Source organism: Labeo rohita, chromosome 20 (assembly GCF_022985175.1).
Source record: "Labeo rohita strain BAU-BD-2019 chromosome 20, IGBB_LRoh.1.0, whole genome shotgun sequence".
Lineage (NCBI taxonomy): Eukaryota > Metazoa > Chordata > Actinopteri > Cypriniformes > Cyprinidae > Labeo > Labeo rohita.
This window is the reverse complement of record NC_066888.1, coordinates 13042985-13059270: the sequence shown is the minus strand read 5'-3', so window position 1 is coordinate 13059270 and position 16286 is coordinate 13042985. Positions and strand designations below refer to the sequence as shown.

Genomic DNA, 16286 nt, shown 5'->3' with positions numbered 1-16286 from the left:
ATAGGGTTGATATTTTTGTTTTCCTTGCCCACAAAAAGTATTCTCATAATTTAATAAAACACTGCGTTTTACAGACTTTTTTTAACAATGTCCTTACTACTTTTCTTTCAGATTTCATTAAATATATCTTAATTTGTGTTCTAAAGATGAGCATGGTTCATGGTTATGAAATGAGGTCTTACGGGTTTGGAATGAATTGAAGGTAAGTAATTAATGATAGAATTTTCAATGGGAATCCTTGCAAACAGGACTTTCAAGTAATGAAGAAACATACCCACATTTTGATTTTGCATCATGTTAAAGTTTGTCATGTGAACTCACTGTGCTGCTTGGTTTGAAAGTGACTATAGTAATGAAAACTGACCTTTCTCGTCTACAAAATTTTGCCCAAATTTCACTAATGCAACCTCATCTTTATACGGTTGCATGTTTCTCTTTTAAAGGGAACCCTGGGTATTAAGACTTGTATGGTTTAATATAACATAAATGATGTCTCTTACTGAAACATGTAGTATAAACCCCATGAAAGATTTACATTATGTAAAAAATCCACATTGTTTTATACAGATTTTGGAGTATGGGGGGGGGCGCCATTATGTCAATGACGTGAAATGGCTGCACTCAGTGAACTACTGCCACTACTGTTGCTAATTTTACCGCAACACAACATGGAAAATTAAATACTGATATGATGCCACATTTTGCAGCTTTTGGTTGTAATTTTCAGTTGAAGGGCAACAAGAGATATGATGCAAGTCTTCACTGCTTTTCCTAGGGATAAGAAGAGAAGCAAAGAATGGGAAGATGCCTGTGGACGAATAAAACTTCCTAAAGACCTGTGTCATTGTTCTCTCCACTTTAGCCCTGATGCCTTTGAGGCTTTTAGTAGAAGACCAGAGTAGACCAGAAACGCTAGATGCAATCCTGACAGGATGTAAACATGCCGACGCATGTCATGACGCTGTGGCCACTTAAGGCGTCATAATGGCACCAGTGTGGATTTACATATATTAGTAAGAGACATCATTTACGTTATATTAAGCCAAACATGTCATAATACCCAGGGTTTGCTTTAAACATCTAGGAAAAGATATGGGATAATGTGTGTAGTTCATGGCCATCACAATAGCTGCAGAAGCTAAACTTCTGGGTAAAACAATATTATAATCATAAACCACCCACAAAACCAGTGTTGCTGTCCCTGAGGCCTAATGTCTTTTCCACATTCTCCAGACTGCAGACAATCCAAGTTCCATGTACAGCCCAATTTTGGGTTAAGTGACTAGAGCACTTGAAAAGAAAGGCCCATTAGAATAGATCATCCTTATGCTTTCATAGTCAGTGGAGTATACTTTGAAAGGCGTCCATGTTCAACTGCCTGAGACATAACGTAAAAAAAAAAATTAAAGTATACCTCGTATTCCTACTATCTGCTGCTGAAAAAATGTGTGTGCTCCTTTCACTTTATAGACTAAGATTAGGCCATCAAAGACAAGATCACATTAAAAATCAAAAATTAATTTAAACCTACAAGACAGACTGGAACACAACTTTTTTTCTCCATTATCCATATCAGTATAATCACATTTTATTTTGTTTAGTTGCAAACAATCAGATTCCATCTACTCTACAGCAAAACAGGATATTATCCAGATGTCATCAAAATATGGTAATCATGACTAGCAATCTGTTTTCTGCTGAAAATTTCATTTTGGGGACACATTAGACTCGCATTACAGAGGAAAACGGAAATATGAGCATACGCATAGATTTGATATGGTGTTTGAGTTATTGAGTATGTGTAATGATTGTATACTGATATGTCTGAGGATTAAAAAAACAAAAAAAAACAAACAGGTTGGGGCTGCTAAAGCCCTTCAGAACTTGACCATTTAACCCAATCACACATACAAAATCTGACTGGCACCTCAATACCATGAGGACACTGTGATAATAACCTAATAATCACTCAGATGATCCACATCTGTAGAGGGGGCAGTAAAATACTATTTTGTTGATAAACGTAAAACGTTGTGGACTAAATGTGCTCAACAAAGTTAACGTTTAATGATATAATGCTTTCTTTAGAGTTAATGTGTGACTTCAGAGTAATTCACCTGCAGGGTCTCAGTGCTCATGACAACACAGTGATTTTCTAAGAAGTTGTTTTGAAACAAAACAGATTATGACAAGCACAAAACAAATTTAAAATGACCCAACGTACTAAGCCTTAATAGGCAGTTCCTACAAATATAGAATAGTGTTTAAAACTGAAATAAAAAAGAGCTATAAAAACATGAATGAACATGCATCAACTGCAGCATTTGTATGTTTTCAGTTTCAGCAGGCTTCAAATATATTTAGAACCCTTTGTAAACTGAAGAAGGGACACAAAACTCTCAATAATTATTTAGCAAACTGAAACTATTAAGCTATTAGGCTGAAACGAACAAAAAACATTCTCCTAACGAGCAACAGCGCATCAGCATCATAAAGCTAATAGCTGCCATTAGTGCATGAGAAAAAAGGAGTTCCTCAAAAGAGAGGATGACAAAAGCCTTGTCACACAATAAAGTTCTGTTTTGAAACTGTTCTGTAATGAAAACTCATTGTTTGCCATCTCAAGCAGAGGTACTGTACTTAAAAAACCTAAATGATCAGTGAAACAGCAAACAGCACAGCATGAGGCATGTGGATTCCCATCTACAGCCCATTAACAGCTTTCCGAAAAGTAACCACATTATGGGTCCCCGGCAAGGCTGTAGACAGCTCACAATGCCTCCCTCAGAAATAAACAAATCAGCTAAGACTTTTACACTAGTGACTTTTAAAATACTGTACCAGTTTCAAAAAGAATACACAGAAGCTATAAGAAATAAACTGATGTGAACCATAGAAAATAATTTGATAGATACAATATGCATTGTTTTGACAAAATAAGAGAATGAATACTCACAGGCATCATTTTTGCTTGTGTCAGAGGAACATCTGGTCTTCAGCTTCACTTTGCCTTTCACAACATCCACAAGGTCCAACCCGAGATCACAGCCCTCTGTGTATCAGGAAAAACAACTTCATTTGCACTACCACTGGCACATGAACGTGCACAACACCAACAAATACAGGCCAAACAGGCCAAGACTCAGTACGTCCTGTTATTTAACTTAAATTAAACGCTTAAACTTAACAAGCAACATCACCTTTAGCTGACCAGAATTAAAGAGAAGCTTTAAAAGACTCGCTAAACTGGAATAACAGCTGAGTGTGAAATGGCAGATGTTGGATGTTTTCATACACCCACTGAGAGCCCGAAACTCACTCTCTTCTCACAATGAATGGCTTATATATATTGTGTTTTGAATCAAAACTAAGAGGTTTAAACGTGTGTTACATATAAATACGATCATTTCAAGGAGTTTTCCTCTATCCGCCCTGGATACACGGTTCCCACATCTGTTAGCCAGTTAGCACGAACAGAAAAAAACATCTCGCTGTGCTGTAAATGTTAATAAACACTGAAAATATACACAGAATGTGTTTAAAACTACATTGTACTCACTTGTCACGTGTAGATATATGCCATAATCTTTTAGAAACGATACATGAGGTGTTCCTCGTATCCTGGCGGAGTGAAAACAGCAGAGTATCGATTAACTCGCAAGATAGCTAAAATAGTTAGCCTGCTAGCCGAAGCCAGGTAAAACACTGCGATACGCGAACCGAATGAGAGAAAACGAATCAGAACTCGCGTATTCCTCTAAATGCTTTCGGATATTGGTATAATATCTTTTGAAGCACCAAAATAAAAGCGATACAAGTATAGCAACAGCCAGAAGTGGCTGAGGCGAATACAAGCAGCTTGCGCTGTTGTGTTAAATGATGGCACGCGCAGACCTGGAATGACAGGAATGTGGAGCTTAGTGACTTATGGATGTTTGTATGTGTAGTCATTAAAGTCTCTAAGTCACGAAATCAAAGACGGTATAACACGCCCTTTGTTTGTCGACTACTCACATTAATTGTAAGGAAGCTTGAAAGTAAATGGTTATTTCAGGAATGGTGTTACTTGCAGGTGTTCAACATGGAATATACTCTTATAGGGCAGATTTTCAACACTGTGACTTTCAGTCAGTATTTTTCAGTAATAAATATGAATTGTATTGTATAATTTCAAATTGTATGTTTAGAGTTCATTATTTGAGAAACAGTTAAAGGACTTTACATTTGTTTTAAATCTGCTGTGCTGGACAGTCCTTCAACACCCACTACTGATCAATAACATGAACTACATATTAACTAAACCTTTTGTATTTTTAAATGTGTCTAAAATACAAAAACAAAAATTGTGTTCTATAAAACATTGTTAAAATTTGTTAGTAGACATTTTGAGTGGGAGTTTAACATCAGCTCAAGGAAAACGCTTAATTTGTGTCCTACACACCAGTGCATGCTAGTTGAGTACTAAAGCCACTGAAACACTTTTGGCAGGACATCTTTAATAGTTTAATTCCATAAGTTAACAATCAAACAGTTTTATGTTTGTTCATATGAATTTTCTGCAAGACAGAGTGAAAGACTACAAAGCAGGGAACTGTCCATAGTGTGATCCAAATCGAGCGGTTTATTGTTTACATAAAACAAAATACAGATATCCAGGTGAGGTTCTTCAGGGGAAGATTTACAGAGAGGACATGGGGAATGACGCTCCGGTGGTCCAATCAGTGGGCAGGCTCTGTGGGAAAAGGAAAGTCATATTAGATCACCATAATTTCTTTTTGCCCCAAATATGATCGTTTTCGAGCAAGAGAACCCAATCCTAAAATTTGGACTTTTAAAGGAGAAGTCCACTTTCAAAACAAAGATTTACAAATAATGTACTCACCCCCTTGTCGTTCAAGATGTTCATGTCTTTCTTTCTTCAGTAGTAAAGAAATCATGTTTTTTGAGGAAAACATTATTGCATTTTTCTCCATATAATGGACTGATATGGTGCCCCGATTTTGAACTTCCAAAATGCAGATTAAATGCGGCTTCAATCGATCCCAAATGCGGCTGTAAATGATCCCAGCCAAGGAAGAAGGGTCTTATCTAGCGAAACGATTGGTTATTTTCATTTAAAAAAAAAAAAAAAAGTATTTTTTAAATCTCAAACGCTCATCTTGCCTTTCTCTCCCTGAACTCTGTGTATTCTGGCTCAAGACAGTTAGGGTATATTGAAAAACTCCAATCGTATTTTCTCCCTCAACTTCAAAAATCATTTCAAAATCATCCTACATCACTGCAGAAGTACCGACACAGTCTTTGCAAAGTGAACATGCAAGGAAGATCAAACACCCTTAACAAAAAGGTATAACAGCCATATAGAACGATTTAGAAGTTGAGGGAGAACATGAGATGGGAGTTTTTCGACATACTCATGAACAGAACAAAAACAGTCCACGCAGAGTAAGACGAGACAAGCGTTTGGCATTAAAAAGTATATAAATTGTATTATTTTTATTAAAATAACCAATTGTTAAGCTAGATAAGAATTCTTTCTCAGCTGGGATCATTTACAACCACATTTGGGATCGTTTGAAGCGGCATTTAAACTGCATTTTGGAAGTTCAAAATCGGGGCACCATATCAGTCCATTATATGGAGAAAAATGCAGAAATGTTTTCCTCAAAAAACAATTTCTTTACAACTGAAGAAAGAAAGACATGAACATCTTGGATGACAAGGAGGTGAGTACATTATATGTGAATCTTTGTTTTGGAAGTGGACATCTCCTTTAAGGTAATCAGCTAACCTAACTATCTTTTTTTTTTTTTTTTTTTTTTTTTTTTTTTATTGTTGCCATTTTATTTATTCGATCTTAATATCAGAATGTTAAAAAAAAAAAGAGAAAACATTAAAAAAAAACTCCTAGAGATCAATCTGCATATTTGATGGACATCAGTTATGATCATGATTTGAAGGCATCTTGAGTAAAACAGCTTCATATTTAACAAGGCATATATAAAAACATGACCTCATAGCAGACGGAAGATTGTTGCGCACAATCCCCATATAACAAAATTATTACAAATGTGTCAAATATTATTTTGAAACTATTTATGAAAAATATATATATCTGGCCTAGACCTTTTTAACTTTTTTAAAATTCAAAATATACAACTGCTTATACTTACTTGACTGCACTGCTTTCTTCTTTCCTGCAAAACAGCAATATTATTGTTAATATTTAATAAGAACATTAACAAGCTTTTAAAATCAAGTCTACTACCTTGAACAGGACACTAGAAGTTTCTGTTTCTAAAAATACAGACTGTTTATGATCATGGGCGATGCTTAGAAGATACATAAAGGGAAATGTTTATGTAGTACATATGATGTGCACCAAAAATAAATAAGAGTTTATGACATTTCGACAGTATGTACACTACTACCAACAGGCTTTCCTGCAAACTTGATCTCTCACCTCCATATGAAAGTTTGTAGTACATGAAAGTCATGATTCCTACACCAACCCACATCTCCTGGTACGCCTTGGTGTAGTAAGGGGCCACCTTGGTCCACCAGCCAGCGAATGCACCACCTGCCATCTAGTGATCAAAACATAAAGATGCATGAACATTTGTCTAAAAGGCTTCAAAAACATGAATTATTATACATATGTTTGAACGTACAAATGTTATTATATGTTTCACGTTAAAACAATAATCTAGAGAGTTACGCTACACAATCGGTCCTTTCAAGGACATTGATCATACATTCAGGGACCAGACAGGGAAAACACTAGTAGACTAAAATATACGGTGTCTTTAAGACAGTAACAAAAAGAGCAAACCACTGTCAGTATTTCACTGTCAGAGTAAAACGAGTTCATGCCCAGCTCAATTTAGTTTAAAGATAACGCGTAACCTGAAAGGCGAAAATAACAACAGTTTTTTCACTGTCTAATATAGACATAGAAATTATGAAAAAACATGCCGTGATTCATGTGTAAATTCAAGTGCCATTCAGGTGTAAAGTTTGAGCCATTAACCGATGTTGATTCATTTAAGGCGCTCAGCAAGGCCTTGTCATACATGGTCCAATAACTGAAATAAATAATGGCTTGAAACGACAGTGAATCTTCTTGAAATGCTCAGTGATTATTTAAAACATGCCAACTGAAAACATATGAAATTTATTATAAGAAAACATACTCACCTCTAGTCTGTAAGTGCACTGGACCGCTCGGAGAAGGTCACTGTTTAGCGCTAGCTCAGTGTGGGGAGACAGCGGAAGATCTCTTTAGGTTTCCGCTTTGTAATTAAAAGCACCGGCACCAAAATAAAAGTCCGTGTGTGAGGAATGCATTTTTGAAACGCTTATATGTATTTTTCATGGTCCTTATTGTGTTGAATATTAGCATATTATAAAATATGTTAGCGCCACACAACCTCTCACTTTGTTCTAAATGTAAATATTTACATAGATACACTACTAGTTAAAAGTTTGTAAACAGTAAGATTTTTAAATGTTTTTTAAAGTCTCTTCTGCTCGCCAAGACTGCATTTATTTGATCCAAAGTACAGCAAAAATACAAAAATTTTGAAATATTTTTTACTATTTAAAATAACTGTTTTCTATTTGAATAAAATGTAATTTATTCCTGTGATTTCAAAGAGGAATTTTTAGCATTATTACTCCAGTCACATAGTCCTTCAGAAATCATTCTAATATTCTGATTTGCTGCTCAAAACATTTATTATTAATATTATGTTGAAAACAGCTGAGTAAATTTTTTCAGGTTTCTTTGATGAATAGAAAGTTCAGAAGAACTACATTTATCTGAAATAGAAATCTTTTGGAACATTAAAAATGTATTTATCAATTTAAAGCATCCTTGCTAAATAAAAGTTGAATGCATATTGTTACAAAAGCTTTTTATTTCAGATAAATGCTGATCTTTGGATCCTTCTATTCATCAAAGAATCCTGAAAAAAATATTAAACAGTTGATGTATATATACTGATAATATAATAAATGTTTCTTGAACAGAAAATCAGAGTATTAGAATGATTTCTGAAGGGTCATGTGACACTGAAGACTGGAGTAATGATGCTGAAAATTTAGCTTTGATGACAAGAATTAATTACATTTTTAAATTATATTAAAATAAATTAAAAGCTGTTGTTTTAAATAGTAAAAATATTACTGCTTTTGCTTTATTTTGGATCAAATAAATGCAGGCTTAGTGAACAGAAGAGAATTCTTTAAAAACATTAAAAATAATTTGACTGATAGATAGATAGATAGATAGATAGATAGATAGATAGATAGATAGATAGATAGATAGATGATAGATAGATAGATAGATAGATAGATAGATAGATAGATAGATAGATAGATAGATAGAAACATCTTTAACATTATAAAAGTTGACTTGGCAACTCTGGTGTGAGAAATAATTACTATGAAATCACAAATTAATTTAGTTCAAATTTAATTGTGCAGGCATTTCACTGATAACGGACATGAGGAAAACAATAAAGCTAGCAGGGTTCACAGAAACAAATGAATAAAATTATGTTACACAAAAGTAACAGAATTTCCTTTTTTTTTATTAGAGGCAACAACAAAAGTATGAGCAGAAAATGTGATAAGACAATATACTATATACTACATTAGGTTTTGCATCTGCAGGCTTTTGTGGTAATAAACACAGCCTCAACTCTAGAAGAGAACTTCACTTTGGCCAACACTTATTCAGCAGTCCAGAGTAAATATCACATGTTTGTTTTTACCCTGTTTAATATTGCTGTAAAATGATCAGCACTGTCATTGTGAGCAAATACCAAACCTATGTCTGCCACCTTCAGTCCATGCTACATGACAAACACAGTTCTGTCACTATATGATAAAAGACGAGCAAAGATTGTATCTGTGATCTAAAAAGCATGGGATAGGTGAGAGTGCTATTGTAGTTAGTTCATGGGTGCATGCAGCAAGCAGGACCACTGATGCGCAAAGGCAGTGGTGCAATCCTTTCCCCTCAGGCTAATCTCTGCTCTGTAATCCAGAAATATAACTCTGAAAAAAATGACAGATTAGGTTGGATATCTGGGTTGACTGCTCTGGGTGTGTGCGCTTATGTGTGTGTGCTACTTTTAGTTTGATCATTAGCTGCAGATCCTGGAAAGCCACTCACCCTAATGTCTTACCTATATGCTTTTTAATGCATTTATTTTGTTCATAAAATTCATTCATCAAGTTTTTTTTTTTTTTTTTTTTTTTTGAAGAATATGCTCTTCTCAACAGTTCATAATAACCAGTTTTCAAGCTCCTAAAATGGCAAAAAAGCATGAAAGTATAAAAAGTGAGTATAACTAGACACCTTTTAAAAATAATTTTAATAATGCTATATTTATAAAATTCTAAATTATTTAATTTAAACAATTATTATGATGTTGACATTATTTGATTGAAAAAGTGACTACTTCATGTCATAATTCATCGATTACAAAAAGATTATGGCTCATCTTCCAAGTTTTAACATCACATACTACATAATCATGCTAATCACTTTTAATCAGTCTAATTTATTTAAACTTGAGCACTTGATTTTTCAATGCAACTGTAGATCTGTGTTTGAGAACTAGGAAATTTGCAAACAGGAAAGTTTTCAAGCCCATCTCATGAGGGAACACAACTATTTTATGAGGTGTCAATTTCATATGAATGTGTTGGCTGTGATTTGTATGATTTGAAAGCCTTAAGGTCCATTCTTAAACATAACCATCACCTTAAAATAGTTATGAATAGCCATGAGAACAAGTTGGATATCTATAATTAAGTATCTCACAATGTGGTGCTGTAGGCCTCATATGCGAAAGGATGGCAAAAAGGCAAATTCCACTCTCTGTGCATAGAATAGGGACAGGCAGCACGCAAATGTTTATCCACATAACTAGAAATGGTAGGAATTTCCTCCCTGTGCTTCCCTGACTCCTCTGATAAAGAATTAGATGCATTTCCAACAATGGCATTTCTGTCATTACTCTCTGTAGGTGGACTGGGAGCAGAAAGAATTGTTGGTGGAGCTGAAGAGGCTGGACGTCTCTGCATGCCGTCTTCCTGTCTCCTCAGGAAGTCCCTAAGAACCTGCTTGAAGACACCCACTAGTTCCCAGGGAGGGATATCATTGTGGGCCAAAAGGTCATGGAGCCTTGACAAAGCACAATACAAAAAAATTAGTAAAATATTAAAGCAATATCACAGAAGCACAGTAATCACAGTGGTGCTGACATTTAGTTCAACAGCATAATTGCAAGTGAGCACTGCTTTTGTACAAAGCCCTGCAGGACATGGGAAAAAACAAGATACTGTGGCCACAGATAAAGAATTTGTTCCCTTATCCTATTAATTTGTTTCCATCTTTTAGTTAAATCTAGGGAAGAAATAAGGGAACTAATTAGTTCAGTGTGGCCATGATTTACCTAAAACGAGAGAGAGTGAATTAGTAAAACATGGCAACAAATTCATAGTTTTATGCATATCACATGCACCGCTCCATATTTGTATACAGCAGTTAATTAAACAAGGTTAATATTGAGTAACTTTAATTCAGACTGTTTTGTCTATTTTTGCTCTGCTGAAAATAGTTTTAAATCAACCATTGCGACCAGATGCCATATTGGTAATACTCGGATGTAAACAACAGCATGGATTGCACTGTTAATGTACTACTGAATATGTTGTTCTGCTAATTTATGCTGTCTAAGCCATGGGAAAAAAACGTGTGAAAGCTGCTAAATCATATAGAGAAGGACTTAGTAAGCAGGAACGGGCATAGCCGCGGGAACATATTTTGAGCAGGGGGGGGGCTTTAAAAAAAAGGGGGGGTTGTTGGTCAAGTTTGCCAGGAGCGAAGTTATAAGTGTGCAATGCACAGGCTTGGTCCTGTAGTCGGTGTTACAAGGCATTTTTATAGAAATAAAATCAATTTAGTACTGCTGGACATGGGACGCTACATATCTGAGGGAGGCGCCGCGCGTAACGCATCTGTTTGGTGGCGGATTCAAAAGCGCAAGATAACTATTGTTAATAAACGTTTAATTTCTTCGTTTAAAATAACTTACTTTCGTTAAAAAAATAACGATGAACCACAAATTAAGCATTCGTTTTAAATAAGGGAAACCATATTTATTTGGGTTACAACGCAAGTAAAGGCTAGGCTTCGTTTTTGTTAATAAGAGTTAGATGTTTATTAAATGCGAACTTTATGACTGATCTGTAATAATAATAATCCCTTAAACTACGATCGTTTTGTTTTTTTTTTTAAAGATTTATCTTTGGGCTTTTTATACCTTTATTTGGACAGGATAGTGTAGATAACACAGGAAAGCATTGGGTGAAGAGAGAGTGGAGTGGGATCAGCAAAGGACCACAAGCTGGGATTCGAACTTGAGTCTCCGTGAGCGAAATTGCACTGTATGTCGGCGCACTAACCGCGAGGATACTGGCGCCGACACTACAGGCTTCAAATTTTATTAACAAAATTGTAATTATTGTTATTTAAACTTCAGTTTCATATATGTGAATATCTTAACGGTACTATTTTATTATGGGCCTATACAGTGGCAAATAAAATAAAAAGGCGGGTTTTTTTTTTCCATAATTAAAAACGTATTGGTATTATGGCTTTTTCAGACTGCACTTAACATTTTCTTAAAAAAAAATCAATTTGACCAGATCTGTGTTTTGTCTGTCATAAGAACAACTGTATCTGAAGCAGCAAGCGTGTCGCATTATGTGCTTTCATCAACGTACAGGTTACAACTTTTATTTTAGTTATATGGGCGTTTAGTTATTCTTGTCTTTTAATACACCAAAATCTCATGATATAGATGAAGCTCTATATTCACAGAATATTTAAAACGTAGCATACAAAAGTATATTGGCTACAACATTAAAGCACTCTAGATTAAACGAATCATTTTGATTAAAATGATTTAAATGACTTAATCATAACTTTAAAGTTACTTGTCACCACCTACTGGCATTAAAAATGTAATGTGCACAAATTATCACAGAAAAAAACCACATCTGTCTGGAACGCAAACAGACAAAATCATGAAAATAATTCTGCACAAATTTTTGGCTTCTAAATGCAGCTGTCATAGTGTAGCCTATTTAAACGACTAGTTCACCTAAAATAATTGTCCTATCGTCATTTAAAAATCAAAGTTTTGTAACCTAATCATTATTTGCTCACTCTTAGATTTTAAACTGATGATAGAATGTTCGTTTTTTTATTTTTAAAACAGTCAATGTCAGCTGTTATAGAAGATAGTTAAATATCGATATACACTGTGAAAAATAAAAAACACAATTTGTTGAGTCAGCTTCAAATAATTTGTTACTCTGCTGCCTTAAAATTTTAAGTTCAGTCAACTAAAATAAATTTAGTCAACTTGAACTGTTAAATTGTACTAAGTAACAACTTAGATATTTGTGTTTGCTAAACTTAAAAGATGGGTAAGTAACCCAGCTGCCTTAAAATTTTAAGTTGATTTAACTCAAAAATCTAAGTTGTCACTTAGTATAATTTAACATTTCAAGTTGAATAAACTTTTTTTGAGTTGACTAAACTTAAAATTTTAAGGCAGCCAGGTTACAAATTATTTTAAGTTGATTCAACAAATTGTTTTTTACAGTGTAGATCAGCTAAATATCTAGCTAAATATCGGTATTCTATTTTTTCTGCTTCTATTTTTGCTCAGAATTGTGAAATATAAATGCATGTATAAACTCACAATTACTAGAGTCAGAATTGGGAGATTTGCAATTCTGAGTTTTTTTCTCGCAATTCTGACATTTTTCTCAGAATTTAGAGTTTATATCTTACAATTCTGACTTAATAACTTGCAGTTGTGTGTTATAAAGTCAGAATTGTGAGAAAAATGTACAAATTTTTTTTAGAGTTTATATCACAATTAGAGTAATATCACAATTCTGAGAAAAAAAGTCAGAATTGTAAGATGTAAACTCGCAATTTGAGAAAAAAGTCAGAATTGGGAGATTAAAAATTTCCAATTACCTTTTTTATTTTTTATTCAGTGGGCTTCCATATGTAAGAGTGGGCATTTGTAATTTTAATGTGTCTGGCTTCTTGTGCCATTCACTTCCAGCTATGTGTAGCTGTACAAAACAGCTCGTTTTGCTGCTTGATATTGTGAAATAGTGTGTCTTACCATATTATTTTAATGTATTGTCTTAATTATGAACACACTAGTTTGCAGTGCAAACAGTTTTACCGTTTACTGCACTTTGTTATTCTTCTCCTTATTCCCCCACAGCAGCTAGTGAACCAGAAGTCTCGCACATTCACAGAAAACAGCTTTCGCATAAAAAAGGCGGATATGTGATTTTTTTAGAGCAATTGAAGACCATTTTTAGAGCATTTAAAGAATGCAAAAGTGAGAGATATTGTTTTACCTGGAAAGTACAATGGCAGTGTGTGAGGGTGGGATGCGACCACAGAGGCGCTCTAGCTGGCGGTGTTCAGAAGCAGATATAAGGGCAAGCAGGTTTGGATATGCCGGTGGATGACGGTATCCCAGAATGCCACGGGAGATGCAGTACTGGAACTCCTCCTCTTGAACCTGCAGTACTCTTTGCTCCAACTGCCAAAGCATCTCACGTAGCAACATCCGACCTGGGCCTCCACATCCATTTGTGTGGGGACAACCTACGAAGGGCATGGCTGGGCTGCAGTGTATGAGCAATAGGAAAGAGTGTTGGTGTAACAAGCGGATAAAATGCCATTTGCCGTAAATGAAAATGAAATGTAAATGAAATGTGACTGTTCATAAAGAGCTCGGTCTTCAGTAGACAGTCTTTCAAACTGTATTACATCAAGCGGTGTAGCCCACATCCTGAACTGGCAGTTCAACAACATGTCCCCCTTTTCAAGCTAACACTAGCATCTGCACGACATGTTGGTTTATTTTATTTTTATTGGTCAACCAGCACATATATTTTTGATTACGATGGGTATTTATGCACATACGCAGTGATACACAACTGAGTCATAATGAGAAAAGCTCAGAGAGCACTTCTGTTTGAAAAGCCATGCTAAAAACAAGCCTATTTGACAGTCAGGCATAAAATGCACTTCACATAAATTTAGCATAGTATTAAAGCACTTGACGCTCACATGCAAATGTCAAACTACGCCCTGCAGAAACTAAATAAATTAACAAACTTGGTAGTTGTGTTTTGGAAAATGGTAGCTGGTTTCAAGCTTTTTATTAAAGGCTAAAAAGTAGCTGACTGACCAGTCATCTTGTTCCAAAGCTGATTTGACCAACTGTAGATGGTTTGTTGGTGGTCCAAAATGGTCTGCCTAACTAATGACCAAATAATCATTATCTTGTCCCAGTAAATCAGCCTTAAACCAGCTGAAATTTTCCAAAACAGCAGCCCTAAATAAAACAAGAAAGTCAAAATGGACAGAGATAGATAGAAATGGTGCTCTGAGAAAGACAATGAACTGTTGAGAAGATAGATATACATGATTTAAATGGACATGTCCAGAAGTGGAAAAAGCTGACCAAATTGAAAATAGAAACAGCAGGAGACAGACAGAGAGGTGATGGATGGAGCGGAATTTAAAGGAAATGATTCACCACAAAGGAAGTTTAGTAACAGAGGTGTACGGAATACAATGGAAATTACAAAAATGGACATTTGAAAGGACATTTTTACCTTGTGGGTCTTAGAGGTCGAAGTCCATGATGCTTTGACTCCATCTGGTATCACCTAATTGCATCAGGTTATGCAAATAAAATGTATAAATGAAGCCAGACTGTCAGATATGAATGAGAGATGTAGGATAATGAGGGAAAAACAACTAAAAAAACTAGTCTGGTAGAAGAGATTAAGAGAAACTAAAATAATGGTTTCAAACAAGAAGAATGAAAGAAGAGAGAGTGTGTGTCAGTGACACACAGCAATATGCGGATGACTGCGACGGGCAAAGTTGAGATGAAGAATGTGAATTTCTCCCCTGTCCACCGCAAACTGCCTTCTGTCTCTCTGCTCTGATAACCCAGCCCACTCTGACTCGCATGCCCTCAAACATGCATTTACACACACACACACACACACACACACACACACAATTTCAGCTCATATAACAGAAATAACACTCAACACAAACACTGACAGATATGGTTTGAAGTATGCATCCTGCTTCCCATCTTTCAATACACTGTCACACATCCTACAGTCTTATATTCAGCTTAAATTTCATGCTTCAAAACCTGCCTAGGGTAAATCAGTCTGGGGTTCTTGTTTTCTACAGTAAAATGCTTAATGCAATGTGGCAGTCTGAGTAAAATTATCTCAAAAAATGCACCCTGTGTCAGCATGTAATGTGACCCAGTGCCAAGGGGAATTATGTCAGTATAAGAAAACAAAATGAGAGTTCCTGGTCTGCTCAACAATGTGACACGCAGATGAATAAGCTTGTATTCTTAGGTGGAAGATAATGCTATTAATTCGATGGTTAATTATTAATTTGATGGTTTTCGAGATCCTTTGTGTCTCCAAAAAACTTGTAATAAGACAAATAAATAAGCATATTAACTCACACTGTATTAACTACATTTGGTACGACCATGTTCATGTTTATGTGGATGAAAAGTGATTGCGCTCATAAGCGTTTGTCACAGATTGCAGTTGGTGTCCATATGGAGGCCTCTGGGAAGGCTGCAGGCTGGATGGTCTTCTGAGACTCATAATCACAGCCCAGCACCTGGTTCTGGTTCTGGGTCAGGTCAGGGTAAAGCACCAGACTGCTGGCCATGCCACCTGCCCTGTGAACATGCCATAATCCCCCCAAAAAACCCCATCTAGATTATGTGTGTAATACTAAAGTATTGCAATCTGAAAAATATAAAACATAAGCAACATTGTTGGAAACATATAAAATCACAGTCATTCTAACTTATTTTGCATATTAAAAGTGCTTTGAAAATGCAAATGAGAAATTTTTCCAGTGTTTTCCAATATAAAATAACAAAACAATGTCATAGTCATTAATAATAAGAGTAATAATAATATGACAGCAATAATTGCATGTCATTTAATTTATTTGAAGTAAATAAATAAACAAATTTCTTGTATATACAGTACCAGTCAAAAGTTTTTGAACAGTAAGATTTCTAATGTTTTTATAGAAGTCTCTTCTGCTCAACAAGCATGCATTTATGATTCAAAGTACAAAAATTGTAAAATATTTTTTATTA

At 35.1% G+C, this 16286-nt stretch overlaps 3 protein-coding genes across 3 annotated transcripts in view; all 3 read right to left on the bottom strand.

Annotated features, from left to right (window-relative positions):
- Positions 1-3960, bottom strand: part of ppp1r13bb (protein phosphatase 1, regulatory subunit 13Bb) — a 61073-nt gene extending 57113 nt beyond the window's left edge. The window contains 2 exon segments of the mRNA XM_051138043.1: positions 2957-3052; positions 3560-3960. Of these exon segments, the coding sequence (XP_050994000.1) occupies positions 2957-2965 (9 nt within the window). The 5' untranslated portion in view covers positions 2966-3052; positions 3560-3960.
- Positions 3961-4601: 641 nt separating this feature from the next.
- atp5mj (ATP synthase membrane subunit j) lies at positions 4602-7331 on the bottom strand. Its single transcript, XM_051138064.1, has 4 exons — positions 7198-7331; positions 6464-6587; positions 6174-6197; positions 4602-4732 (listed from the first exon to the last, which is right to left on the bottom strand). Exons 2-4 carry the CDS (start codon positions 6585-6587, stop codon positions 4719-4721), a joined length of 162 nt encoding a protein of 53 aa, XP_050994021.1. The 5' UTR covers positions 7198-7331; the 3' UTR covers positions 4602-4718.
- Positions 7332-9250: 1919 nt separating this feature from the next.
- On the bottom strand, positions 9251-15037 carry rd3l (RD3 like). The gene is made up of 3 exons (XM_051138063.1): positions 14743-15037; positions 13471-13743; positions 9251-10198 (listed from the first exon to the last, which is right to left on the bottom strand). Exons 1-3 carry the CDS (start codon positions 14784-14786, stop codon positions 9832-9834), a joined length of 684 nt encoding a protein of 227 aa, XP_050994020.1. The 5' UTR covers positions 14787-15037; the 3' UTR covers positions 9251-9831.
- Between the last annotated feature and the right edge of the window lie 1249 nt (positions 15038-16286).

What these genes read in the sequence shown, in the direction of transcription:
- atp5mj (XM_051138064.1), bottom strand. Translation starts at nt 6,587, where the DNA reads ATGGCAGGTGGTGCATTCGCTGGCTGGTGGACCAAGGTGGCCCCTTAC. An exon ending in CTACAAACTTTCATATGGAG is followed by an intron (nt 6,198 to 6,463) that starts GTGAGAGATCAA and finishes GCTGTTTTGCAG; the next exon opens with GAAAGAAGAAAGCAGTGCAG.
- rd3l (XM_051138063.1), bottom strand. Translation starts at nt 14,786, where the DNA reads ATGGAGTCAAAGCATCATGGACTTCGACCTCTAAGACCCACAAG. An exon ending in CGACCTCTAAGACCCACAAG is followed by an intron (nt 13,744 to 14,742) that starts GTAAAAATGTCC and finishes CATACACTGCAG; the next exon opens with CCCAGCCATGCCCTTCGTAG. An exon ending in ACTGCCATTGTACTTTCCAG is followed by an intron (nt 10,199 to 13,470) that starts GTAAAACAATAT and finishes TGCTTTGTCAAG; the next exon opens with GCTCCATGACCTTTTGGCCC.